Source organism: Haemaphysalis longicornis, unplaced genomic scaffold (assembly GCF_048455015.1).
Source record: "Haemaphysalis longicornis isolate Haplotype H1 unplaced genomic scaffold, Haemaphysalis longicornis Haplotype H1 scaffold_7, whole genome shotgun sequence".
NCBI classification, from domain to species: Eukaryota; Metazoa; Arthropoda; class Arachnida; order Ixodida; family Ixodidae; genus Haemaphysalis; species Haemaphysalis longicornis.
This window is the reverse complement of record NW_027526422.1, coordinates 139,896,002-139,923,723: the sequence shown is the minus strand read 5'-3', so window position 1 is coordinate 139,923,723 and position 27,722 is coordinate 139,896,002. Positions and strand designations below refer to the sequence as shown.

The following is a 27,722-nucleotide window of genomic DNA, read 5'->3' as shown; positions in this document are numbered from 1 at the left end:
CCAAAAAAGAACGTTTTTAACTTTTCACGACGTTGTTTCACTGTGTACCGTACTTGCTTCTAACCTTTTCTTGTCGCTTTCCAGAAGACGGCCCCTCTGAGGAAGTTTCTTCCCTTTGGTATGTTCATGCGCTGCTTGTTAAGTCATTTTGATTTTACATGCTGTTCATAGGCACCGCGGAATAATGACGCAGGCCTTCCCCCGTTCTACATACTCCGCTTATGGTATTCTCAAAAGCCTCCATTGAGGTCACGCGGCGTCACTACCAGACGCCTTCTGCACCCCTTCCTCCCAGAGTTGTCCTTCAATGTTGATGTTCAAATTTGTCTTCCCTCTCGCCGGTTGGTTCTTCTCAAGAAGTGCACCCCAATCTCTCCTCTCTTTGGTTATTTCTCTCCTCTCAAACACACTATATATATATATATATATATATATATATATATATATATATATATATAGCGAATCAGAAAATGGGAAATGAGGGTCTCCGTGAAATAAACACAAAGTAAGGGTTGGCAGTCAAGAAAACCTCGGAAAGCAAAGGGGAGGTTGTGGTGGGTCATAGAAAGAGATGCAGAATTTTTTTAGTCGAAAAGAAAGTGGTCTTTTCGACTAAAAAAATTCTTCATCTCTTTCTATGACCCACCACAACCTCCCCTTTGCTTTCCGAGGTTTTCTTGACTGCCAACCCTTACTTTGTGTATATATATATATATATATATATATATATATATATATATATATAGGAAGACCTGTCTCAGGTCGAAACGTTGGAAATAAAGTCTCCGAAGAGCGTACTTCTACTTTGTGCATATATATATATATATATATATATATATATATATAGTCTGGAATCAAAAACTCACACAGAGCGCGAAAAAATAAGGTTAGTAGAGACAGAGACACACGAGAAGGACATTGAAAATAAAAATAAAAGTTTACTGACGTTTCAGGGAGAGGACTCCCTTTCTTCAGAGTACAAAATAAGTTCGTTTCAGAGCTATATATATACAAAAAATGTAGCAAGGGCGAGGGCAAGGTGAAAGGAGGGAGAGTTTGTACAAATGGATCACGGTTGGTGGGTAGCAAAAGAATGGCGAGAGAGCGGGAAAATAAATTATAAAAATGATAATATGTACACACAGTCACGCGGTATGAACATGGGAAAAAAAGTGAGAGAAGAACCAAACACAGAGAGAAAAAATAAATAAATAACAAGGTAATTTTCCTCCCCCGTGGCAACGGGGGTCAAAGAGGGGTCACAACAAGATATGCCCATGCAGGTGTTGGACATGGGCGAAAAGATTAGTCACGCGGAACAGAGACGTTCCGAAGAAGATATACACCCGTTCTAGGAATCCGGGTAAAGTCATTGAAACAAGAAACACGTGGCTTCTGTTGGTGGGAGGCAAGGGTCGCGCCCAAGAGCAGTAGGGCAGGCAGTTTCGACAGGAATGAGTGTACATTGGTATACAAAGAGCGGGGAAAACAAATTAACAAGGTAATTTTCCCCTCCCTCGTGGCAACGGGGGTGAAAGAGGGGTCAAAATAGGATATGCCCATGCACGTGTTTGACATGGGCAAAAAGATTAGTCAGGCGGAACAAGGAAAAGAAGATACGCAAATGCACACAAAGGATGAAGATCTGCCCTTACACACCCGTTCTAAGAATCCGGGTAGGGTCATTGAAACATGAGACACGTGGCTTCCGTTGGGGGGAGGCAAAGGTCACCCCAAAAAGCAGTGGGACAGGTAGTTTCGACTCGAAATGGGTGTACATTGGTATGAAAAAAAGAAAAAAGAAAAAAGGTCAAGGTGAAACAAGTCATGAAAAGAAAGAGAACAGGCAGGTGCACGCGTATGACGCGGCAGCAGGTGGTATTCATCTGGGCGGCGCATTGTGCCAGTTCAGGGAATGCCGAGGCGGTCAGCAACGAATATTAGAAAACAACAATACAAAAAAGAAAGAGGACACGAAAGCAATCACACACGCTCGCGTTCACAAAAAATAATTACAAGGTGAACGCGAGCGTGTGTGATTGCTTTCGTGTCCTCTTTCTTTTTTGTATTGTTGTTTTCTAATATTCGTTGCTGACCGCCTCGGCATTCCCTGAACTGGCACAATGCGCCGCCCAGATGAATACCACCTGCTGCCGCGTCATACGCGTGCACCTGCCTGTTCTCTTTCTTTTCATGACTTGTTTCACCTTGACCTTTTTTTCTTTTTTCTTTTTTTCATACCAATGTACACTCATTTCGAGTCGAAACTACCTGTCCCACTGCTTTTTGGGGTGACCTTTGCCTCCCCCCAACGGAAGCCACGTGTCTCATGTTTCAATGACCCTACCCGGATTCTTAGAACGGGTGTGTAAGGGCAGATCTTCATCCTTTGTGTGCATTTGCGTATCTTCTTTTCCTTGTTCCGCCTGACTAATCTTTTTGCCCATGTCAAACACGTGCATGGGCATATCCTATTTTGACCCCTCTTTCACCCCCGTTGCCACGAGGGAGGGGAAAATTACCTTGTTAATTTGTTTTCCCCGCTCTTTGTATACCAATGTACACTCATTCCTGTCGAAACTGCCTGCCCTACTGCTCTTGGGCGCGACCCTTGCCTCCCACCAACAGAAGCCACGTGTTTCTTGTTTCAATGACTTTACCCGGATTCCTAGAACGGGTGTATATCTTCTTCGGAACGTCTCTGTTCCGCGTGACTAATCTTTTCGCCCATGTCCAACACCTGCATGGGCATATCTTGTTGTGACCCCTCTTTGACCCCCGTTGCCACGGGGGAGGAAAATTACCTTGTTATTTATTTATTTTTTCTCTCTGTGTTTGGTTCTTCTCTCACTTTTTTTCCCATGTTCATACCGCGTGACTGTGTGTACATATTATCATTTTTATAATTTATTTTCCCGCTCTCTCGCCATTCTTTTGCTACCCACCAACCGTGATCCATTTGTACAAACTCTCCCTCCTTTCACCTTGCCCTCGCCCTTGCTACATTTTTTGTATATATATAGCTCTGAAACGAACTTATTTTGTACTCTGAAGAAAGGGAGTCCTCTCCCTGAAACGTCAGTAAACTTTTATTTTTATTTTCAATGTCCTTCTCGTGTGTCTCTGTCTCTACTAACCTTATATATATATATATATATATATATATATATATATATATATATATATATATATATATATATATATATATATATATATATATATATATGTAAGAAAAGAAAACTTTGAACAAGGTAAACACACGATTGTTGCCAACGTTTCAGCAAAGAGACTTGGTTGTCAGCCGTGCGAGAGATTGCCCTGTCGAAAGCAAGTCTCTTTGCTGAAACGTTGGCAACAATGGTGCTTTTACCTTGTTCAAAGTTTTCTTTTCTTGTGTTCTCTAGCATCTTCAAGAGTTCAACTGCTCCCTTTATATATATATATATATATATATAGTAAGGAAATCAGGGGCTCGTTGAGGAAATACAGAAAGATAGGTAAGCAGTCTACAACGCCAAAGGAGGCGTAGGGGTGTGGTTAGGCTCTTTTCTTTTTTACTACGGTTAATGAAGTAAACATCTTTTTTTTTAAATATACAGAAGAAAGAAAGAAAGAAAAACACGCGATGTTTACTTCATTAACCGTAGTAAAAAAGAAAAGAGCCTAACCACACCCCTACGCCTCCTTTGGCGTTGTAGACTGCTTACCTATCTTTCTGTATATATATATATATATATATATATATATATATATATATATATATATAGGGTGTTTCAGGGAAGTCTTAATGATTTTTAGAAATAGGCTTTCAGAAGTAAAATTGTTTTTCTTGCGCGAAGCGATCAGGGGCCGGGGCAGAATAAAAGGAGTTCCAATTGGCTTTTAGGGTTACAAATAACTAGTACTTGTTAATTACCTTCTTAATAATTGCAGCTAGGCGTGTTATTGTAATGTGGCAATTGTAGACAATCTTCAGTTTGCGAAAATGTAATTCTCCACAGACCTAAAAGTTGAATACTTCAGTCCTCAGGATGCGCGCGTCTGGAGCTCGTCTGATGCAAAGCGCCGCAAAGCCATGCCCCCGTGTTGACGTCACTCAGAGCTTCTTACGTCACAGGTACGCCGCGCTTTATCAAGGCAGGGCTAGAACGGTGGTGCACGCGTTCCCGCGCCTCCCCTCAAGCCTGGCCGTGTCTTTCTCTTGTCTTGAACGAGATTAGCACGTCTATGTGTATCGTGTATATGTATTTTTAAGGGGCCAGAAAGACAAAATACGACTGTGTTTAAATTGGAAGAACTAGGCTTCAGTACTTCACTCATCTGCATTCCAGCCACGAAAGACTTTTTCTAACCAAAAAACAAACGCATGAAGTACTGTAAAAAATACCAAATTTCGCATTCGCGTGACGTGTTATGGGCAGGAGCGACGTCATATAGGCTATCACTAGAAAGAATTTTCAACGTATTAACTGCACGGTAGCATTAAAATGATGCAGTCAAACGGAACTAGAAGCCCAACAGCAATCGTCCATTCGTGTCTTGTGTGTCTTGGCGAAGGATTCGTTCGGCAGCCGATAATAGCCCGATTCTGTGAGATCACAGAGAGGTTACTGGAAAGTTCGTAGGTAATCGCCACTGCATCGTCATCATCATCATCATCATCATTCTGTCTACGCCCACTGCCGGGCAAGGTCCTCTCCCATATATCTCCAATCATACCAATCCTGTGCTAACTGCAGTCAATATATCCCCGGAAACGTCGGCTCGAGATTACCTTCCCACCTAACTTTCAGTCGCCCCCTGCCACGTTTTCCTTCTCTAGATTCCACTCTGTTACCATTAATGACCAACGATTGTCTTCCCGTCACATTACATGCCTTGCCCACGTCCGTTTCTTCCTTTCTAGTAACATGTCCTTAACACTCGTTTGTTCCCTGCACCCACTCCGCTCTCTTCTTGTCCCTTAATGTTACGCCTATCATCCTGCGTTCCATTGCTCGCTGAGTCGTCCTTAATTTAATTTGAACATTCTTAGTTAGCCTCCAAGTTTCTGCCCTGTAGGTAAGTACCGGTAAGATACAGCTGTCATACACTTTCTTCTTCAGGGACAATGGTAGGCTGCAATTTATTATCTGAGCATGCCTGCCGAATGCACTCCACAACATTCTTATCCGTCTAATAATCTCTGCCTCATCGTTCGGATCCGGGGGCACTACTTGGCCTAAGCAGATATATTCGCTTACCCCTTCGCCTGCCTCGCCGCCTATCTCAAACCGCTGTGCTCTCCGAGCATTGCTTTATTTTTCTGCATATTAATTTTCATGCCCATGGTTCTACTCTGCTTGTACACTGCGAAGAAAGCTGCTTCACGTGTTTTCATAAATAGCTCTATTATTTTTCGAAGTTTCCGATAGAATTGGTGTCACTGTTATCGGGACAAAGCAGTCTTTTAAATGAACCCAACTTGTATATCGGCTTCATGAACTCTTTAAAATGCAATGCAGCCAGTTTAATGAACATGACAATACTCGTCTTTCTGCTTGTGACTTAGCAGCGATACTGCTTGTGAATAATGGGCTTAAGCACTGTTAACTTGAACAACTTCTTGGCATTCTTTTGAAGGTCCTCGTGAGGAGCCGGCGCCTGGTAGAGAAAAAAGGGAGTTCCTTTACGGGAAAAACTTTGTCGCACGCGATGCCAGGTAACGTCGTATGGCGAACAGACAAAAATCGCATTCAGCTTAATGACATTGTTGATGTGCTACCGCAATACTTACTACTTCGTCCATAACAAACAAAATTATGTTTGGCGCCTGCTTGCTTCCGAGAGCTTGGCACATCGCTAGTCCGAAAACCAGGGTTACTTGTGGGAGGAACTGCATCTGTTAATTTTTTAGAGACCATGGAAGCAAAAATCATTAAAAATATCTACTAAAGTTGCTTCAAACTGCCACTGAAAAACTTGCGACGCGGAACATTGTCAACGCTAAGGGAAATCTGTACTGATGGTAATAATTCTAAGCAACTTGTTTTTCAAAGCAAACTTGAGAGGAAAAAATAGGGTGGTTACAAGGAAGGTTATTTTATTTCAGTTTTAGAATTCTAATGCCAGGAAGTTTTGTTTGAGCATGAAGTAAAAGCAGAAAGCAAGAGTTAGCGCACGTTGTGCTTTGCATGTGCAGCTTTCCCGCTCATGGAAGTCCTTTCAACTGGGATTACTCTGTAGTTATTTAGCGAAATGTAAAGTTCTTTTGCGCAGCTAACCTTGGGAGTGAAAACGTGCTTTGTGCATAGCATCAAGCCTCGCACATGGCGTGTCTAGGTTCCTGAGCCATCGAAACTGTCCCATAGAAATGCATGGAGAGTAAGATTTGACAGCGAATTACATACAAAATATTGAGAAACCTGGAAACTCCTTTTAGTGTTTTCATCTTCACGTTGACTTCTTGTTGTATGCCAAATATCACTTTCCTGAAGCGGTTTTTCTAGGTTCCTGAGAGGTCGGAATTTTGAGCGAGAAAGCTGGGTATGACTTGAATGAAAATATCGATTTTTGTTTCAAGGTAAACAAATGAGTCGCGTCGCCGCCCGGCCGCTTTAGGCCAACTGTGCGCAAAATTTGAACCTCTTGAAACTGTTACATCCGTGTAGTCTGCCTAAAAAGGCGGCAAGATAGTAAATATCACACTGAAATACTGGTATCCGCGGCGCAAACGACCATCAAATAACGGAGATTTTGAAAACAAAATTGAGGAGAGCGCGGCCATTACGGCCAGTCTGAAGTGACGTTCCAGCCCGCCCAGCCGACGAGCTAGCGGCGGCACGCGGCCGGGCTGCGTATTCCCGAACCATATCCCGTAGGGGCCCAGGCCAACCACACCCCTAAGCAAGGGCGCAGCCAAAGATATTAAAAAAATTGCAATTTTTTAACCTCCTTGGACGCAGCACCGTGACGTCTCTACCTATTTGTGCGCGACTCCATGCGAGGTGGATTTCTTCTTTTTTCCCCCTTCCCTCGTTTCGACTGCTTGGCAGGCGGCAGATGGTTTCGCTCCGTGGGCGGGGCTGGCCTGCGGCGCTGGGGAAGCTGACGCACATGTGGTAGAAGCTAACCTTTTGTACCTGAGCCCCTGATCTCTCCGCGCTCTTCTTGCGCACCTGCAAGTTGACGCTGACCTCCTATCGTGTTCCTAAATAAGCGCTCGACTCGGTGCTCGAAGTGCGCGCGCGCGGATGGACGCTTTCACGCGCATGTGGCAATTATACACGGTCCGGAAAGCAAACACCCTCATTGAAAGCTCATTCTACAGCACACAGAAGGGTGTACAATTGAGTTGGGTGCTCTTTCACTATATACACAGCTCAAAACACGATTCGGTGCTGCAGGTAAGGATTACAAGAAAGGCAGCCAATTACCCATGACTACATTTACAAACTGTCCTACTCTTGCGAAATATTACAGCTGCATGAGCTGCTACATTTTGGCACTTTCATAAGCACTATTACATTGAATTTCCTTAACATTACCTTCATTGCATTATTCTTTATCAGGAACAGTGCCACTAAGGAAAACATTGACATTTTGTTAACAGCAATGGAAGGTGTGAATGGTTCTTGCAAGGGTTATACATTGATAAGAAAGACATCAGCTCAAACGTACACGTTTTACACTCGTTCATGAATTCTGCATAATTTACACTGCTGGTCATAACAAATTAGGGAAACAATATCGAAAATATATACCAACCAAGGGCTAAGTAATAGTTGGAATATACAGCAACTGAAGTACTCGAGGAGTTTGATATATGTCTTCTGTACAGGGCTATTGACCCCAGTCTCTTCACTCAAGCCACCAGGCCGAGTTTGATATCAGTAATCATGCGTGCTACAACTCACGCTGTTGCCAATGTCGATTAGTTATTTTTAACAATTTGTGCTTCATGCACACAGAGATTTTGCTGCATAAGATAGTTTATTTATAAATAGACAGCTCCAGCAGGATCAGAATGGCGCTGATGCCCCCCCCCCCTGTAATCGGGAAGGCACACCAAATCGTTACCACTTAATTTGGCTCTGTCCATTATTCGACCGTAATCGCCACCAGCTTTTAACTCTAGGTCCCGCCCCTGCGACTGAACAGGAACATGTTAGTCGGGTCCGTGACGGTCCCACCGCACTAGAAGCAATTACCGAGTACGCCCTTGAAAACAGACTCTACAAATTTGGTGTAGCAGCTTGGCCGACTTTCCCGTTCGCTTCGGTATACAATGGGAACTGTCTGCCGCGTGCACTGTTTTCAGTGTGAACCGCATTGTCCACAGTGTGAACTGTACATTTAAGTGTGAACTCTGCGTTTTGCTGCCACTGACTGACTTTATTGTGTTCATTTTGCGATTAGGACCCCAAGACTGCAACTGTGTTCATTGTGCGAGTTGTGACCTTCCCCTTTTCTCCTCATCCTTTCTCCCCCAGGGCCCCATGGCCTCTCATTTAATGTAGTGCTACACTCACTCAGATACATATATTCTTTTCGCTGGGACTAATGAGTAGTTGCCCGTGAGCTTGCAGTGACGGTAGTCGCAGCAGAGATAAAACTAAGTAAAAACGTTTTCCCCTTCGCGCACTATTTTTACGATAGTGATCTCGGAGTCCAAATAGCGGCAAAAAATTGTCACTTTTAGAGATGCACTGATGGGTATAGATGAGCAGTTTATATATGTTTCCTGCAACGCATTTTTAGCTACCACATATATATATTTCTGTAGTGTCTGGCCTTTTAATTCGCCAGCATTGTGTCACAGCTCGTGCCTCAACTGTAAGCCACACACACGCAAAAAAGTATACAAATGTATAAACAAGAAATAGCAGGAATAAAAATATAAATAGTACAACACAAGTTGCCCGCGGAGCGAAACCATCGGCCACCCGCAAAGCAGCCGAAACGAGGGGAGGGGAAAAAAAAGAAAAAATCCACCTCGCATAAAGTCGCGCACATATAGGTAGAGACGTCACGGTGCTGCGTCCAAGGAGGTTAAAAAATTGCAATTTTTTAACCTCATTGGCTGCGCCTCTGCTTAGGGGGTGTGGTAGGCCTGGGCCTTTACGGGATATGGTTTGGGAATACGCGGCCGGGCTACCGGGGCAAACCAGGGCTCAGAGCTTCGCCCTTTCTGCAGTCCTTGGAGGAGCTCTCCCAGTGGAGCTCGACCGCTTCTCCAGGCTGCCCGAACGAAAAAGCACAGGGCCCGCCACAATGTCATTTCCGCTTCACGGCTGTTTGCTAAATCCGCCGTCAAGTGAAGCGTCACCTGCGACGGAGCTATTTTAAACGCCTAATTAAGGCATTTCACGAGGCTACCAATCAAGTCAAAGTTGGTGTGCTGGTGCATACTGTACGTTCAAAGTAAATTTGGCCGAGGTGAAATTTGAGTGCAGTTGGCCTCTAACTGTCGTTCCTCCGTAGATAATGAGATTAGCGGAAAAATAAAATGAACTTCGAAATGGTCACTTGTGCCTATTCCGGTAAAAGCAGAGAACTAAATAATTTACATCACTTAACGCTTCTTGCGCAATTTCTAATAAAAAAAAACTGGTTGATTCATCTGCCATAGGAATCGGTAAAACATGAAAGTGAAATGTACAGCGAATCTGCTGCTGAGCATGATTTGCGGCTCGGCGGCTGTCTTGTGGGTGCGCTTGGCGAGCGACGTCCTGCTGGCGGGTCGCTTCGGCAAGGTGTACTGGCATCATTTCCGTGACGGATATGACGTCAGTAAAATCTTCGTGTATCCGGGCATAAAACACTTTTGTGTTAAAATATAAAACCCGAAAACGAACAACCCTAAGTATAACGTACTCTTTGCAGTGAAAGTTGCTTTCCCGCAAGAAGACCATGTGTGCAGGAGTGCACCCTTTACAGGCCGCTCACTTGGTTGTACTGGCGTCTCTTCCGTGACGGATATGACATCAGCGAAATCTTCGTGCATCCGGGAATAAACACTTTCGTGTTAATATTACCTATAAATAAACCTAACACTCGCTCTCGCTCGAGAAACATATCTTTTGGCGTTTTCCTTCACTGAACCATTTGTTTAACAACAGAATCAATTTGAAGCAGTCTGCGTCCTTTACACAACTATTTTTCGGCACGGCATTTAGACGGTTGACCTGCCGCTTTCACTATCCTTATTTGTTAAAATTTTCCCCATTTCAGTCATTAAAATTGGATGGTAAGGCAAATGATAGGCCTGTAGCAGGATTAGGAAAACGAAATGACTAGGAAGGACGGAAGGATAATACAGTGAGTGAAAGGCAGGTAGGGTAACCAAGTTGCAGTCCGGTTGGCTACCCTACGCATTGGAAGTGGGAAAGAAGGGATTTAAAGAGATGGACAGGGTATTGAATAGATAGGGAATAGAACTTGACGAGCAAGAAAAGAAAATTAAAGGTAACTACAAAAACAAGACCATGGGTGATAACAAATCGTAATCTGAACAGGTGTAAATTGACAAAGTACTTTTGCGCAACAAATATTTTAGGAAATTTCAATGCGACGTCCTGTTTGCTATATTACAGTATGTTTTTTAATATTTCAGGAGCATGGCAAGTGAACGAAATGTGGCTAAAATGTCATTGTTTTGGAATCCACTGTTGAATTCGACGGGAATGCGTGGGTCCCACTGCAAGGCCCTATAAACGAAAGCGTGGCGATCCGTACCCTTACGCTGTTTTTTCATGCCATCCTCCTGGTAATAGATTATCGCGGTGGGGGGACAGCTGCCAAGGGCAGCAATGGGCGCCGTCGCCGGGCAGTGGGAATGTGGGATGGGGAAGAAAAAATACGATTGTTGTGAATAGACACTGAAGCTAAACAAAAAACCTCTGTCATGCGGGTAAAAAATCTGGCGTGCGGGCAGGTGCATCCCGTCGAAAAACAACAAAGAACACAAGGAACGTTAAAAACACAAGATTGTTTTTTTTCTGAAAAAAGCTTGCAAGCCGAATCTTTCATGTCGATTTCTCCCGATAAAACGTACTATGGGGCACGTTTTTAACGTTATGAAATCCCGTTTTGGTTCAGGCTGGTCAGACTGTTCAAGTTCAGACTGTTGTCGCAACTGTAGTAATATGTTTAAGTAATGTCGTCATTTCACGTCTCAGCCAACCGAACTGCGTGAGGCGCCGTTTTCTTTACGTCCATAGCTCGCGATATGGCTGTTACTTCGCTAGTCTGAACATGCATTGCCCAGGGAGCTCCTTTCTTATCCGCCTATAGCCATTCGCGATCCTGGTTGGTGTACCTGTGGGGAACCACAACTATGCCGCCTGATAGCCAATGTCTCTGCTAGTTGGCCGCAACCACAGTAGAACTTTGGTAAACGTCTCTTTGAAGACTTGTGACGATCATCTTTCGGTCGGGGGATATTAGCCACCCATTAGGAAGGGTCGAAGTAGAAAGCTTAAAGCGGTGGAGCAAAAAATCCCGACATGCCCCTTCCTCTACACGTAAGGACATTCCAGAACCATTGAGGATATGAAAATAAGTTCAGCAGGCGCCTTCGTCCATGAAGGCCTTTTTTGATTCCAGAAACACGTCAGTATTTTTAAAAGAAATGCAGCAGATACAAAGATGAACGCCTCGTTTTTCAGCAAGTCAACTGATAACAGGTAATGGCGCCCACTTGCGAGTTACTGGATATTATCAAACTGGCCGGATCCTTCTTCAGAGCCACTCATGGCTCGATTTGCTTCTAGGCATGTAGCATGCAAATACCAAGGACGATCAAAATACGGGGGGAACGTTACGAGAGGGCTCTGAGGACTGCTAGCGCTTGTATCGTACCTGCTCAACGTGAAATGTTGACGACTCTCTGTTCACTAATGTTTCAATCGACGCACACTTCGGCAGACAATAATTGGTGTCCCGCCGTCCATACGCTGTTTTTTTTTTTCTTATAATCAGAAATGTGAGTTTTTTGTCTAGGACAACCTGATATATATATATAGCCATGGATGAACACACGCAATGGGTTAATTGGCATATTCATGGGAGGTTGTGGCCATTACTACACCAGGGTGGCCAATTCTGCTCTGGTGAGGGAGTGCGTTAACGGCAATGGTCGCCAAGGTCAGGCCGCACCCAAAGCCTCATTTTGAAACTCCAACAACACCTGGATTTTTTTCCATAAACACGCGGATAGAAATTAAGAAGACGAAATGGAAGTGGGCAGGGCATCTAATGCAAGGGCAAGATAACCGTTGGTCATTAAGAGTAGCAGAGTGGATCCCTAGAGAAGGTAAGCGTGGCAGGGGGCGGCAGAAGTTAGATGGGCAGATGAGATCAACAAGTTTGCGGGCATAAATTGGTCGCAGTTAGCGCAGGACCGGGGTAAGTGGAGATTAATGGGAGAGGCCTTTGCCCTGCAGTGGGCGTAGACAGGCTGGTGATGATGATGATGAACACACGCCTCACCCCCATGAAGCCGGACTGCTGCAGTACCAATAGCCGGGGAGGGAGTCTTGTTTTGGCGGGCAATCTTTTATTCTTCATATTTTTTCTCTCCTGCCTATGCGACAGCTTGGGGCTTTTATGTGGATTTAACCTGTAAGTTCTTCTTAAAAATGGCGTGACGAAAACGCGCGAGCGCGTTGACTGCCAATACCAGCACATGGCGAGTACTACAAGGCATAAGAGAAGTGAGGGTAGTGAAGTTCTTACTTTGCTTTTCTGGTCCGTTAATTTGTCAGCGCTGCGACAATAGTACTCTGGGCCAGTTCCGTCTTCAAGCGTGGGCGAACTCGAGCCAGCTACAATTTTTGGCGTTCTCAGCTAAGCCCGAATAACTCAGTCTGCGCGTCACTTCATTGTTGTTAGCCGCTGAGCGTCTCATCGGCTATATATCTGTTTTTCTTTTCAGTTGCTTAGATAGTTATTCGGGTATTTATCGCTTAATGTTTTAAAACGAAACTTGCTTGACCGTTCTGAAGGCGGTTTCGTTACGTAAACGCACTGCAGGGAAGCCAACTTTACACAATAGGAGGGCACAAGATGCTGGTGATGGCGATACAAACAGAAACGCTTCCCGTAGTGGGAATCGAGCCTGGGTTCCTCGCATTACCAAGCCGACGTGTATCTAATTGCGCCATTACTACACGGCCGAAGCAGTTTGCATTTTAAAGCGACTTTTAACGGTGCACTTTGAACAACGACGATGGATTAAGAAGGCGGGGGGGGGGGGGATGGGCACCTGGCTTTCTTGTGAGGGATTGATTTGGTGTCGTCTGAGTTTCTATTTTGACTCGCATGCAATGTGGACTTTGATCAGACGGTTTGCACTTCGATCGCGGACGCTTGGACTTTGATTGCAGCGGCTTCTTTCACTTTGGCACTTTGCGATTTGAGTTTCCCACGCAAGAAAGTTTCGCCTTTCAACCATCATCGTCGTTACACGGAGGGTATTTGAATGTTTTCAATAAAGATGTGGTAATAAATCATGCGTGCATTAAATCCACGTGATTGAATATGACGTGAAACGCGACGTAGCATTTTAGTGTTTCTGGTGAAAGTTTTAATGTTTCAAAGTTTGCACCGCCTGGGCAATTACGTCGGAGGATGCGGTTAGTGTCACTAGATAAGCTACAGAGTACCGTCACTGAGGCGTGCAAGTGAGCAACGGCAGCCATTTTGGTGTTTATCAGCGTTGCCAGATTGCCGCTTCAGCGGCCTCACCGCTCACTTTGATGAGGTCGCTTGTCAACAACCCTGCCGAAGACGCAGCAACACGGCATCTTCGGACACGCTTCTGCAGCTGAAATGCTGCGAAGCACGTTATCTTTGATTCGCGTTCGGTACGTCGCCAGTCGCGCGCAGCCGCAGAGCAGGGAGGGCAAGCTGAGGCTACCACAGTTGACCGACCGAAAACGCATAAGCAACAAAATGGCGGTGCCCATGAACCGTCGCAGTGTAAACAAATGTGACGTGGTGCGAACTGACCAATGATCACGGCGGCGGCACGGAACAATGGGAGAAAAGAGTGCCGATACTCTGTAACCTTATCTAGTGACACTAGATGCGGTGTTCTTCAACGTCAACTGCCGGCGTACCATAAAGGGTTTTTGACCCCTTAATGCGAAACCCTGCTGTGCAATTATCAGCTCAACGTATGAATGTTTCTTGCTAATGTTGCAATTATATCTTGTTTTTACCTGCTCGATATCACCTTTCCTGCTCCTTGGTACCCTTTAAAAATACAGCTTATCTAATACAGTGCGTACCACTAAGACGTTGGTTCACAAATGTTTGCCGACAAACAATTTGCCTGCGCCGACTTGTCGACTGTAACTCTTGTTTCATGTAGCGGTTACAGACAAAAAATTAAGCGGTGTTTAACCGGTCAGACGACTCAATTTATACGCCGAGTTTTCTTTACTTTTATTTACTGCAAGTTCACAGTTTCAGAGTGAGTTCGTACCTTTGTTTAAAACTCTTTTTCCTCTGAGTAGTGTGCTAAGCAGCTTTAACCATGCATTCACCTCCTTTACGGAGTGGAAGACGAAATGTAAACATGCCCAAGCCGCCTTTCATATCGGTTATTGCCTACCTCTACTGCAATATTTATTCAACAAGAATTAACAACCCCATTTAGTCCTACCGCATCACGGAAATAACTTCGAGGCTCATTTTAAAGAATGCCGGTATTTTTTTTCAGTTCGCGGTTATGCTACAACGGTAGAGTACAACGGATTTGTTTAAACCGCCTACAACGCTTAGGCGGCAGGGCTTTGGGAGCGTGCGTTCGTTCCAATCTCTGTGTACGATGTGCTCAGCAATTTCACCCAGCGACATCGGTTCGAGAAGCACCATTAGCGTTTCTCCGAACTTCGTCGGGGTAGGCACTGTTTGCGAAGCCAGCCGGGGATCTTTCAGCAGTGGTGAACACTCCCCGCTAAGGGAAGCACACAACATCAGGCCTACGAACAATAAACTGAAACTGTAACATCAAAGTGTTTCAGAAATTAAAAAAAAAAACATAATTTTCAAGCGCGCAAAAAAAGAAAAAAAAACATTCGGCCACCTTCGCAATTGATATGCGAGGACTCAGGAAGCAGCGGAACGGCTGATCTTCAGTAGCTTCAACTTGGCGTTCCTTAGGTCTGCACATCTTATCGGTAGACCGGACACTGATGCCGCAGAGCGCCCAGCGTCTCTATCAACTAGGAGAACGCCTGCACGGGAGAGCTTACGTCGTCACTACGCGCAGCCAATCCGCGACGAGAGCGTCCCCACCAGAACATTTCCGCCGCGGCGCACACTCCCCACACCTGCTCGTCGGCTGCTTTCCTCCTAACCACTTCCCGTCACACTTCTTGGCCTAGCATGTTCCTCCTCTACACTATGCTGCGCTGAGTTTTGAGCGTCGCCAGAAACGGATATAACAGCAGCTTTTAAACAGTTACGACGTTAAAAACCATGAGCCGTTGCACTCTGTGATGGCGGATGACCAGTGAACCTGTTGAGCGCACGACACAGATGTGACAAAGAGTTTTGAGCAAATGCACGAACTTAAATATTCGGAACTAAAGAGCATAGGTAAATGAAATTCGGCATATTGACGGAGTCGCCTCAGCGGCCACTTGTCATATGACGTTTGGAGAAAGCTTCTATCGAACAAGAGTCAGCCGTTTCCTGTAACTATACGCCTCCAGAAGGTGTCCTGTATTCACCACAACCCGGAATTCGGTAAGAGTTACAATTTCACTGCGGACTAATTACGATAAGAGAAAATCTGAGTAAAGATAGTGTCATGTTAGCGGCAAATGATGAATCGTTTTTTGGGGAAAATTTTATAAAAGAATACTTAGAGTCATTGTCTGCCGATAATTCATGACAAAGTTGGCTTTGCCGCACGGCGTTCTCGCTCGCGCGCATGAAAAATGGACGATATCCTACACATGTGGTGCTTCGCTTTAAACCTCCCATTGCTCCTAAGCGCTTCTTACGAGTTCTGAGTGCGTTGAATTAATTTCTCTTTAAACACACCTTTGTGTTTCTTATAGCTCCGCGCTGAGTAGCGCTTTATCTTCGGGTATGTTCTTCGGATATGTTTTGGGGTTCTGAAACTGAATCCGTGCGGGTTACGTTTCCAAGTTTCTACGGTAGCAGTTTGGCTGGATTTTCCTACGCTCCGTAGCCAATGGTAAGTTTTGTAGCTGTTTGCCTGCTACGGAGCCTGTACCCACGTAGCTGAGTGTCCACGGGATATTCTAGAGTAACGCGTCGTCGGAAATGAGCGCATTTCTTTTCGAGCCTTCCGCATAATCAGCGCCCGCTCCCAAAGACGGTCATCTCGGAACCAGAACCTCTCAAGTTTAGAAGAGCAATGCCTTATCACCCGATTCTCTCGAATCTGAGAAGCAGTGATCTGGTCGTCCGCTTTTTATCTCTCTAATCTCCACTTAATACCGTTACCTTCAATTGTGAAAGGCGCATTGGTAATATATTTGTTCGAAAGCTTTATTGCCACGTCGTTCTCAAGTTACCCCGTTCGGTGGAACGGTTTTGGGGTGGCAGGAGAGTTGAAGGACAGGGTGGCGGATAGGTGTGGCAGAAGGCGATGTAGTCTATATAGACCGTCGGTCTGGCGAAAAAAGGCGCGGAATGAATGAAGGGGCTATTGAACCTCGCGTCGGGTGTTACCACCGGAGTAAAATCATTCGCTGAGCTCTTGAGGAGTAGGTGGCCCTCATTAACCGGTAGGCCCACTAAAATCATCGGTTCCTACATAAAATTCACATCAAATGGTCTCAGTTATAATTTGTTCTAAGCTGGCTTTGCGCGTGCTATTTATACCGTCTTCCTCTTGCTTATATTGGTAGGGCTTCGTCGCAGGGCTGAGGATTTAAATTCATTGTGCCGTGGTGCATTTTGAAATGCAAAAGTGTTAGTTGACACTTTAGGTGGATAATCTGGCGCCCTGATACGGAGGTGGCTCACAAAATGGTGGAAAGTACACAGAGAGTAACAGCGAAGAAAATAAGTGAACAAATGGGGTATATTTCGGTCTACGTAAAATTCGAATTCAGGGTCTTCGCAATGCGACCGAGAAACAATTCACAAGGACACTAAATGTCGGTGGTTCCATGTGACTAGACGTGGAACTTGTGAATGCGTTGTGGCTTTCGACTTAGAAACATATGTTACACGCATGTATTGAAGGAAGCATACGTGAGTAATTGAGCATTCCGATTATAGACCTATGTGACAGTCATGTACTGTGCCCTTAGAAACGTGCTAATTACAGATGTGAGCAGCAAAGTACGCTGTCCCTAAGTGTCAGGCTTGTTTGGCGACGAGAACGTGGGTATGTCTTGCCTCGCGTTGGACGCACCAATGCCGCCTGTATAAACATTGCCTAACGCGTGAGCGAAAATGGCCAAACAGCCACTCTCCTGTTGCTCTCTCCTACCCTTCCCCGCTCCGTAGCCTTCCAGCGTGCTTTCGTGTCCGCCAGCCAGCGCCGCTTCTCGGAAACTATGCAAAATAGTGGAAAGTTTGTCTAGCGTTCCCGAGGCGGCGCTCCTACGCCTTCTTGTTTTTCGCCATGCCTGTCTGTCTTGGTCTGTCACTGATAAAGCTTCCTTTATCACGAAGCAAAATCCCTTGCGCTGCCGCAGGCTGATGCCGGCTTTGCGCGCTTATCTACTCGGATCACAGGCCCTGAAATTTTCTGAGTGGGGCATACCACCTCTATCCCCTTCGCATTTAGGTATTGTTTAGACCCCGCTGTTCGCACTCCGCATCGGTACGCACTTCTAAAATTGAGGACTTTACTGTAGAAGCGCCCGGACAGCGTGGCGGGATCCCAGCTGCTTATCCTCTTGTTTCCTATAATTTTCTGAAGTTTACAAGCGCGTGATATTACTGGAAAGTAATCGTAGAAGTCAGCGCCTGAACAAAAAACGTGCACGCAATTTTTTCTTCTCTAAATACTCGAGAAAGAAAAATATCAGTAAAATAACGGCTGCCCCTTCCGAAAATATCGTTTTTCTGTTAGCTATATGTCTACCCGACAATCAGTATGTTCTTACACTATTTCAGTCCACCTCCGTCTTTATCTTTGGAAAAATGCAGCAAGTATGAAGCGAGCGACACGTTGAACGAGATAACCAGTGCGCCACCGAACTAGCGCCCCGTCGCGGCTAAGATGTAAGCGAAACGGCCCTTGAAGCCCATCAGGCAAGCTGACAGACACACGTCGTAGAAGTGGGTGCAGCGTTCGCGACTCGCGAGCAGTGACGTGAGGCGAGATGTCCGCCGGCACGCGCCACATAGCGGATCAGTGCCTGAACTAAGCGTCCCTACCCTTCCCATTGAAAAGCGCGCGACGCGTCAGGCAATGTTAGTACAGGCGGCGTTGGACGCACCATCACGCGGCATACTCTCAAATCTACGATGTTACAGTGCTGCCCCACCAAACGGGGCTTAAGCTATGCGAACGCGCATATGTGTCGGCCTATCGTTAAGCTTAACTCAAAGCTTTAGCCCTAGCAGCGTCAGCCGGTGCACACAGCTTGACGATTCATGATGTTGCTTACGCGTCGTAAGGTCCAACGTTACGCGTAGCCTTATGCCGATATATATGGCTAACCAAGGCGGACGGACCAATGCTTTTAGTCATAGTAACGGACAGAAGGCATGGGCTCTAAGAAAAAAAAGAAGATTGGGATTATGAGAGTGCCCTCTATGGCACTTAAAAACGAAGGCTGTCGCATTCCCTCTAATATAGGGAAGTGTCGTAAGTGTCGTTTGTAAGTGTCCTCGTGGGGGAGGTTTGTCCTATTCTTGCGGCTTGGCTGCGCCCAGACGCATTAACCGCAATGTCTAACTCTGGCCGACGGTCCTGATAGCAGTGACTCAGCTCGGCCAGAGTAAAACTGGCGCGCAGTTCTGGCATTCTCTTTGCTGCATCAGGCTGCTTGCACGGATCATTTGACTGAGTCAGTCGCCATCGCAGCAAGTGCCCAAATGTAATTCCTTCGGCTCCTACATTGCTAGCAGGCGCGTACGCTCAATTTATTCCCGCATGCCTTGCCATGTTTACGTGACACCAGCATGACGTAGCTTCTTTCATAGGCGTTCTATTCATTTCCTTCCAGTCTTGCGTACCAACAGAGCGCTGGAGTGCCTATTTTCAGTTTCCTACCATAAAGCGACGCTACACGCAATAAACGGCTTAAACGTGTAAATTTGAAGAATCTGGTCTCAGATTCGGGTGGCACGTTTTAGACTTTGCCATAGCGTCAGTAAGCGTCGGTTGGCAGTTTCAAAAGGCTACATAAAAGGGTTTTTTCTGTAATGGGGTAGCGTGTTGGCAGTGGTACCGCTCGCACTTAGTATAACCACTCCAGTTGGAATCTGGGTTTCGGTGAGGCAAACGTGAAGTGATTGGCTGTTGTCCCCAACGTAAGGATCACTGTAATTCCTAAAAGAGCGTGCCAATCGTAACTGCCATGCTTTCAAGGTCTAGATCTTAATAACATTCATAAATATTTTTGGGGGTCAACGAAATCAACCGTACGTCGTTTCTTACCGTTGTTAGATGTGTGGGAAGATACGGCGTTGCTGTGTGCGGGCGCAATTTACTTTGCCGAGCAATGAACGCCGGGAGGGGCATCAGAGACAGCTTGCTACATCAGTCGGGGCACGCTGTCAGTCATCTGGCCAATTTGAACATTTTTTTTTTTTTTAGAAGTAGTGCTATGCCTCATGACACATTCGTTGGACATTAACGAAGTGGACTTTGCAGCCTTTGCTTTCCCATGTTCTATCAAATAAAAAAAAAACGACAAAGAAAACCGAAAGCTTGTGAACTTTTTTACTCACGCCTATAACTTAGCTGATGTAAAAATAAAAAAAAATATCAAGAATTACAAAGTTCCACATATGTGTCAAGGTTGGCGAACATCACGAGCGACGTTACGAGTCGAAGCTTTCGAGACCGATTCTCCTGTTTTGGTTGTCCTGTCATATATGTTGTGCGCGCCGGCATTTTGCGACGAACTTTCCTTTACGCACACCATGAACACTACTTTATTTGAAAAATGTGGTGGTACCAGCCCGGCCACAGACCGGCTTTAAATGATGATTCCCTCCATCTTACTTCGCCCCGTCAGTATGGCTTTACTAATCCAGCCTGGTAACGATGGTACGCGAAGTGCACTAGGTGGCTGCATAGTAGCATCAAGCACCTCAGAGAAAATGTTAACTGTTTGCACATTGCGGTCGAAAAAGATGCATCGTTGTGTGCATTTCAGATACAATTGTTGTGGTTGGTGACGTGCACGCTAAGATACCGATCTGTGTTTCACTCCTACTCAGCGTAATGGAAAGTTTGCAATTTTGAATTCCGTCTTTTTTTTGGTTGACTAGCACCAATGTTTTCGCACTATAGTTTTCGCACTAGCATTACATCACTTAAAGCAGAGTTGGGCTGGGAAACATTAAGTAAACGTCGGTTGCATCACAAACTTGAACTACTATATCGTATTTATTTCAATAAGACTGGTATTGATCCCAAAATTTTCTTACTACCCCCGCACTTTGTATCTAAGCGTCGCGACCATGAGTAGAAAATTCGTGAAATTGATTGCCGTACTGATGTGTACAAGGGTTCTTTCTTTCCCCATTCCATTGGGGAATGGAATAAACTACCAAGTAATATTGTTAATTGTACATCTGATGCTCTGTTCCACACGTTTTTGTCGCACATGTAAATTTTTCATTGTGACACTGCTTGTACATTTGACGCGCTATTGTGCAGATTTGTACCACTTATTCTCATGTCAGTTTTTTTTCTTCTCTCTTTTTCTTTTTTCCCCATGTGATGAATCGTATTCATGTATTTGCATACACCCCCCCTGCTGTAATGCCTTATTGGCGCTGCAGATAATATGAATAAATAAATAAATAAATGCCCTTGATTCGGCCTCGTTCCTGAAGCTGGTATGCACCCGATCACTGCGTACTTTGGTTGAGCACTGTCGAGCTTGAAATGGAAGTTTTCAAATGCGAACAACGGCTTTGCGTCGGGACGTAATTCTTTTTATTAAATATGCTAATGACAAGAATAACAAGAATTTTGTGTTTGTTCCAGGCACACGTTTACCTTCTGTTCAACATCTGAAGTATGCCTTTACTTCAAAGGAGAGAAAAGACCTTTCAATTTTCAGTATATTTTTAACTTCGTGTTTTAAGTAAACCATCTCAGCTGTCATAACTCCTTCGGCGAACATTTTACGGGACAGGATGTTCGAGTTACCAGCAAGGCAGGGCCCTTCTCTGGGAGCACCACGATAAATCTGCAAATATGAGCGCTTTCTCTTAATCTTGTGCGCGTGCTGCGGCGTCTTGGGACTGGCCATCCGAGCGTAGTCACCCGTGCAGCGACGTTGCCTTGCTCCATTCGCAATCGACGCGGCGCAGCGCAGAGCGATGAAGTTATCCAGCCGACGAAGAGATGAAGCAATATTTAAATACAGCATGTACAAGGGTAACAAAAGCGGTATATGAATCGCCCAAGGCGACAGCACGTCTCTACTCTGTGCCTCTGAAAATTGCCGCTCTTGCTGATGCTTCCGCGCTATTTTATGCCCCCGGAGATCCGTTGCAGTTCGAATTCCTCCAACCAGGACTCTCACTGGCCGATGTTTGAATCCGACGAATGGAGGCAAAGCGATTGCGTCAGCCAAAGCCGCCACGACGGGAAAGGAAAGGCGACTCACCGGCGCCGTCTCCAGGCGTGTTGCTGCGTGTCTGCAGCGGGCCGTTCGTCCGAGGCATGATTAGGCCAAGCTGTTGCGAAGGGGAAAGGAGAGGGCACTGTGCGGCGCCTTCAAGTTGGGGCACGCCTGCCGCGGGCGGTTTGGGCTGGGCGCTCGGGCACAACAGCCGACATCCAGAGTCTTCAATACCCATATAGTAGCAAATAGTCTAAAAGGTGTATTGAAGTACGGTTGAAAAAAAGAAATTCATCCTGGTTTCGCTCGATATTCTGTGGCTGGCGTAGCTAAGCCGTCTGTCACTTTGCATCGAGGTACGTACCCATGGGTGCCAATGCGCCCGTCCGCCAGGGACATAATTCTGATTACGTTTTGGTGCAACGACGGGACACATCACAACACGTGCGGTCGTCTGAGGTGCATACCCGTGTTCGCAGTCACAGGACGCTGCGCAGCCACCGGCGACGTTAGGCTGACGGATACTGGCGCCTAAGGGAAGTGGGGATTTCAAAGGCACGTTTGAGCTTCAATGTTTGGTTACGCAGACCTCGAAAAATCGGCTGTGTACTGCTTGAGCGAGGCTCATATAATGAAATGTCTTCCTGTTGCTGTGAAAGCAAAATCGCTGCCAAACAGGAAGACAAAATGCAGGTTTCTGTCATTAGAAGTTCTACTTTGACCTGATAACAACGATGCCAATTTTATCACAAACGTGTAAAAAATAAGACTTAAAAAACTTAGGCATAAGAGTGGCGACTTCCTAGGCTCTTTCCGGCGATTACTTTATGATGTCAATAATCTTGTTTGTGTGGTTGGAGACGCACGGCCAAGGCCACCGCATAAAAAACATGACTGGTTGACTGTCATTTGGCCTCTAGTTCTGTTTAATCGTATCACTTCTATGCTGTGGTGCAGTAAACACACTTATGACTGCGTTTTAGTGCTGGCATGCATTACGTCCCTCCTGGCCGTAATAGATCACTGCGCGCGAAATTTGAGAGTGCGGTAATATTTCTTGCTTTTTTGTTAAAAGAGGACTTTGCCGGCTGCAGTGGAGTTAGCTAGAAAAGGCTATTCCTGTCAAACTTAGCAAATTTGTATTTTGTCGTCATGGCCCCTCAAAACAAAGGTGCACGACCTACCTATTCAGCCTTTCCAACAGAAAGTACGTGTACGTGTGGTCAACGGGGCCTACAGCCCACAAATGCATCGTAAATAGTACACTTTCTAGTAGCTACCCAGATGGCCACACTGGCACACACTTGCCCAAGGAAACCTCACTCAACTGGTTCTGTCATGTCCGAATTTTACTAAACGACGATGATGTGCAGCGCCACAACTGCACACTAACCCGCTACAACGTGACACTGAATTACTCCACCAAGTAGCAGTTTATTCTCTCACGGGCGGTATGACACGAGTAGTCGCAGCGGCGTCCTCACCGGCCCTACTGGCGATGAACTATTAAGCCTGACCCAGCAGTTGTGACGGAATCATGCCAAGAGGAGGACTGAAAAGATTGGAGCCCTTGTCAGCGCGAACAAGAAGTGACTCATGGAATTCTAAGAACTGTCCCATTGCCCAGTGCATTAGCTATTCTCTACTCTTCCCCTTCCCATGCGTTGGCCCCCGTATCAATTTAAAAGCTTTACTCTGTAGACATAAACATGTCCAGTTTAACTGGCTTGGAAAACAAATGATCCATCCGTCTCTGGAGTTGTAGGTTGAAGAGCAAGATGTTACTTCGAGCCGAGCAATGCCATAATTTTTAGCTGTGGAGCTTTTTTACGTACGTAATTTTTCTGTAGCTTTGAAAGGTGTCTTGTACTCAGTATGTCAAATTTCTCTTAACTGAAGAGCGGACCGTGAAACAAGAGAAAGCAGAGGGGTGTGTGTTGGCGCTGCGACACAATGGCGCGGTGGTAATTGGGCACGCCCTTGCTGCCCGGCTGCCATGATACTATATTACTCGTGCTGCTGAGGATGTTTTGACACCCTAACCTTGAAGCATTACGAAAAGACACCGGGCATACAAAAATTAATTACGCATTGGAGGAGTGCGCCAAGAATATAGTTTCACGGTAACAGCCTCCAATTTCACTATTTATTGTTTCCTCAAAAGTGTTAACTGAGAATCCCGAGATTATCCCGGCTGACATGCTAACACGCTGACGTCTTTTAACGGCTCTCTGTAGTGTTCCCTGCACATGTTAGCACACCTCAGAAAGAATACCCCACGGAAAACTCGAAGGAAGCCCCACTTCCTCAAAAGAAATCGGCACGCGGGACGTTATAAGATAGTCCATAGGCAAACGACATGGTCATTGAAACAGGCCACCAAACGAGGGAACCTGATAGAGTGCGCCGTAAGCTTCCTCACACCATCCGCAAGGTACAAATAGGTCGGCCCGGGGTGCTTGCCGGCGGTTGCAATTCGTGATTTGCCCCAGCAGGCCGCTGTAATTCGTAGCAACATTTAACCACTGGGACTAGGGTGCAGGTTGTCATGGCTGGGTTCTTCAATGGCACGGACCAGGAACCCAGTGGTCAGAAATAGGGGTGTTCTGAATTACGGCTATAACTTAAGAGCACCTTCTTGGCTACATGCACCTTGGCCCAGCAGCTTCACATAAGAATTTTAGGAATTTTCTTCGCGCTAGGCTGTCTGAATACAGTGCCGAAACAGCGCTACAGACGGCTAAATAGCCACGGAATACCTAAATATATTCCTATATTCTCTGTTTGCAAGTGTGTAAAAATGTACATAAACCGTTCCAGCAAGCCTTTTGATAGACTTACACTTTACCATATCGAATCTTTTGTAGAACCAGTACATAAAATCACCCCTGAGCTGTAGTACGCTGTCGTCAACATTGGCTTCAAACATCTTGCATTGTACGTATGAGTTGTGTGTTTCCGCCATTGTGTCGGCGTGACGTTGCCGCTTGCTCGCAACAATTTGGTACCATTGTGGGCACCAAAACATGTTGCTGTGTCCATTCACCGTAATGCGCAGTATTCAATCAAAGCTTGAATTGCTAGGCTGTTGCCGTCAAAGGTGTCTTCGCCAAAGCTCTCCTCGTCCGCGCCACACTTTCTCTCCATCCTCGCTCCCAGCAGTCGCTCCCTGCAGGTGGTGGCTGTCGGCGCCCCAATAATGGCAGGTACTGTGATAGGGGGCTCCAATACCCGCAGTTTTCAATATCAAAGAAACTTAGCTACAATTTCCCGCCCTAGAGTTTACCGGCTTTGTTCACACGCGTGTAGTAGACCGGTCTATAGAGAGGCAGGAAGCCACCGTTGTTGGTATGCAACTCGGAGTACCGCGTCTGTTAAATGGTAGCAGTTGTGCGCTTCACTGAAGAACCGTGGCTAGCATGCTCACGCGTGAGGGCACGTAGAACCAATTTAGTAGCATGTGGCAGATTATTTTGTAAGTGCAAATAGGGCATTGTATAAGTACTTTCTCAAGAAGCCGCATGTATGTCTGGGCTCAGTTTGCGATCGCATCGGGCTCCGGCATAATTTGAAGCCGCATATATTTACAGAAAAGCTGCATTGTCGTCATAATGTGCTGAATGTCGTCAAAATGTAACGATACGAACATATGTTATCACAATTTCTTCTTATGATCGTGCAGATGATGTTGGCGATCATTATAGTTATCATCATCATAAGGCTGTTTGTGTCCACTGCAGGACGAAAGCCTCTCCCAAAGATTTCCAGCCGCGCCTATCGAGTGCCAGCTGAGTGCATATTGGCGATACTATAATAAATTACGTGAAAATGTTTCTTGTTCATTGTACGGCCATTCAGGTGACCCAGGAGTCCTTATTGAGGCGCTGGCTGTTGTTTACTAGGCGTAGCTAAGGAGCGTGGTAAGGGTCGTAGCACTATCATTACAGGAAACGCGTGAAATGTAAAAACCAAGTTATTGCCTCAGCTTTCGACCAATGGAAACTGCAAAAAAGAACGCGCGAATTTTTGTATACCACGGGCAAAAATAGAGCGAAACAGAGCCTGATCTCGCATGTCGCTGGGCTTTGCGTATGGCAGCATCAAGAAATCGCCTAGATGCATGGCATCTAGGTGCCTGAAACAGCAAATTGAAGGCATTTGTCCATTGAAGCACTTGCAGAAACAACCGATTACCATGAAGAAAATGTATACATGCAGCTGAGAGCGACAGAGAGCGAAGTACTTATTACCAGTAAAAATGAGGAATTCTTGAAAGGAAACAAGAAGGGCAAGCAAGCAAGCAAGCTAGCTAGCTAGCAAGCGAAGATGCACGAAGAACAAAAGTAAGCAAAGGAGCAACGGAGCAGAGGGGGAAGAGCTTAACGGAGTTTCAGTCATTGACGATGTGAGCATGTGTACCACTGCACACGGGGCGGGCTAGCCGGTGTGGAAAAAATTTACATTATTGAGTTTTGCGCGCCGGAGTTGCGCGGGAGTACAGGGCTCAGGGATAATGTTAACCACCGAAATCTTTTAACACCCGTGTTTTCGTTTTTCGCTTCCTACGTAACGGCATGCGCAACCTGGAGCTAGCCCGCACGCCACGTCCTGTGACAGAGGAGACCAAGTGGTGGACTTCAAAATGCACCGTATTCATTGTTCCTACACTTAGCGTGTACGAACACACTCATTGCGTTAAGTATGATAGAGACGAGCAGGGTTGTGGGTTTCCTCGTAATTTTTGGTAAGTGGGATTTATTTTGACGAGTGGGTCAGGGAACAAACGCGTGTTAAGGACATATTACTAGAAATTAAGAAGAAGAAATGGACGTGGGCAGGGCATGTAATGCGAATGCAAGATAACCAATGGTAATTAAGGGTAACAGGGTGGATCCCTAGAGAAAGCAAGCGTTAAAGGGAGCGGCAGAAAGTTGAATGGGCAGATGAGATAAACAAGTTTGCGGAGATAAATTGGTCGCTGTTAGCACAGGACCGGGATAATTGAAGATTAATGGAAGAGGCATTTTCCCTGCAGTGAGCGTAGGTAGGATGATGATGATGATGATGATATATTTTGACGAATACTTTAAACAGCCATAGGACTGCCGTATGTGTACGAAACGTTTTGAAAACTCGTTTAGTACACCAGAACCCTATAGAAGCATTCCGGATGGTTTAGGTGAAGTTGATGTACTTTTGTCGAAGACAAGCACCCAAGATAACAGTTCACAGGGATGGATCAGAGGTTGCAGCCGCTCCGCAGGGTACTGCTGTATTTCGCCGCTGATAACCAACTTTTAGAACACGGAGTATCAGTTGCTGCATTCTCCACTCGCGAAAACTTCACAGTAGTTCTGAAGAGTGATGTGTGTAGGGTGGTATCCACTTCATCAGGAGTCTAATGAGCTCGCATTTCCTACAACATGTAATCGCCAAGAATGAGAACTGAGCGAACGCCGCTAAGAATAATCACATTAGGGATTCGGCAACAGTAGACGCCGTTACTCCAAATAATATTCCATAGAAAGCCGAAGCATTAAAGTCGGTGCCTTAAAGAGTGTGATTTTGAAGCATTTCATCGCTTGGTAAAAATCACAATAGTTGGCAATAGAAACAATATTTCAGCTTTATTTTCATTCAGGTTTCACAGGCCAGAAAAGCAATCATGCTAGGAAGGTGGTCTTTCGTTGGTAGTCAATGCTGAGGTTACTGAACGCCCACGCATATTCCCCCACTACAATAGCTCATGGCATCCAAGGCGCCCAGACACCACCGTATTTCTCAGGAAAGCCTTCCTCATCAACGGGCTTGTTTTCGGGTGGCATCGAGGTGGCCGCATACTGCTCGATTTTGTTTTGCAGCTTTTTGACCATCTGAAAGCATGTAACCAAAAGCTATTGTTGAAAGGCTGGCCATTGTTAAAATCGGATTAGCAACCGTATAAAATCGTGGGAGGTGAAGTCCCCATTTTACAAATGGAGCAGAAAT

At 45.6% G+C, this 27,722-nt stretch overlaps 1 protein-coding gene across 2 annotated transcripts in view; it reads right to left on the bottom strand.

The window, feature by feature from the left end:
* Window positions 1-19,645, bottom strand: part of LOC144147072 (arylsulfatase B-like) — a 48,479-nt gene extending 28,834 nt beyond the window's left edge. Inside the window, exons 1-2 of one of the 2 annotated variants that reach the window (XM_077679111.1) lie at window positions 19,589-19,645; window positions 5,777-5,881 (exon numbers count right to left, since the gene is read on the bottom strand). In XM_077679111.1, coding sequence (XP_077535237.1) covers window positions 5,777-5,881 — 105 coding nt within the window. In that variant the 5' untranslated portion in view covers window positions 19,589-19,645. Of the gene's footprint in view, window positions 1-5,776; window positions 5,882-16,538; window positions 16,639-19,588 lie in introns of those variants that run through there. The other variant, XM_077679109.1, reaches the window with a different exon arrangement.
* Between the last annotated feature and the right edge of the window lie 8,077 nt (window positions 19,646-27,722).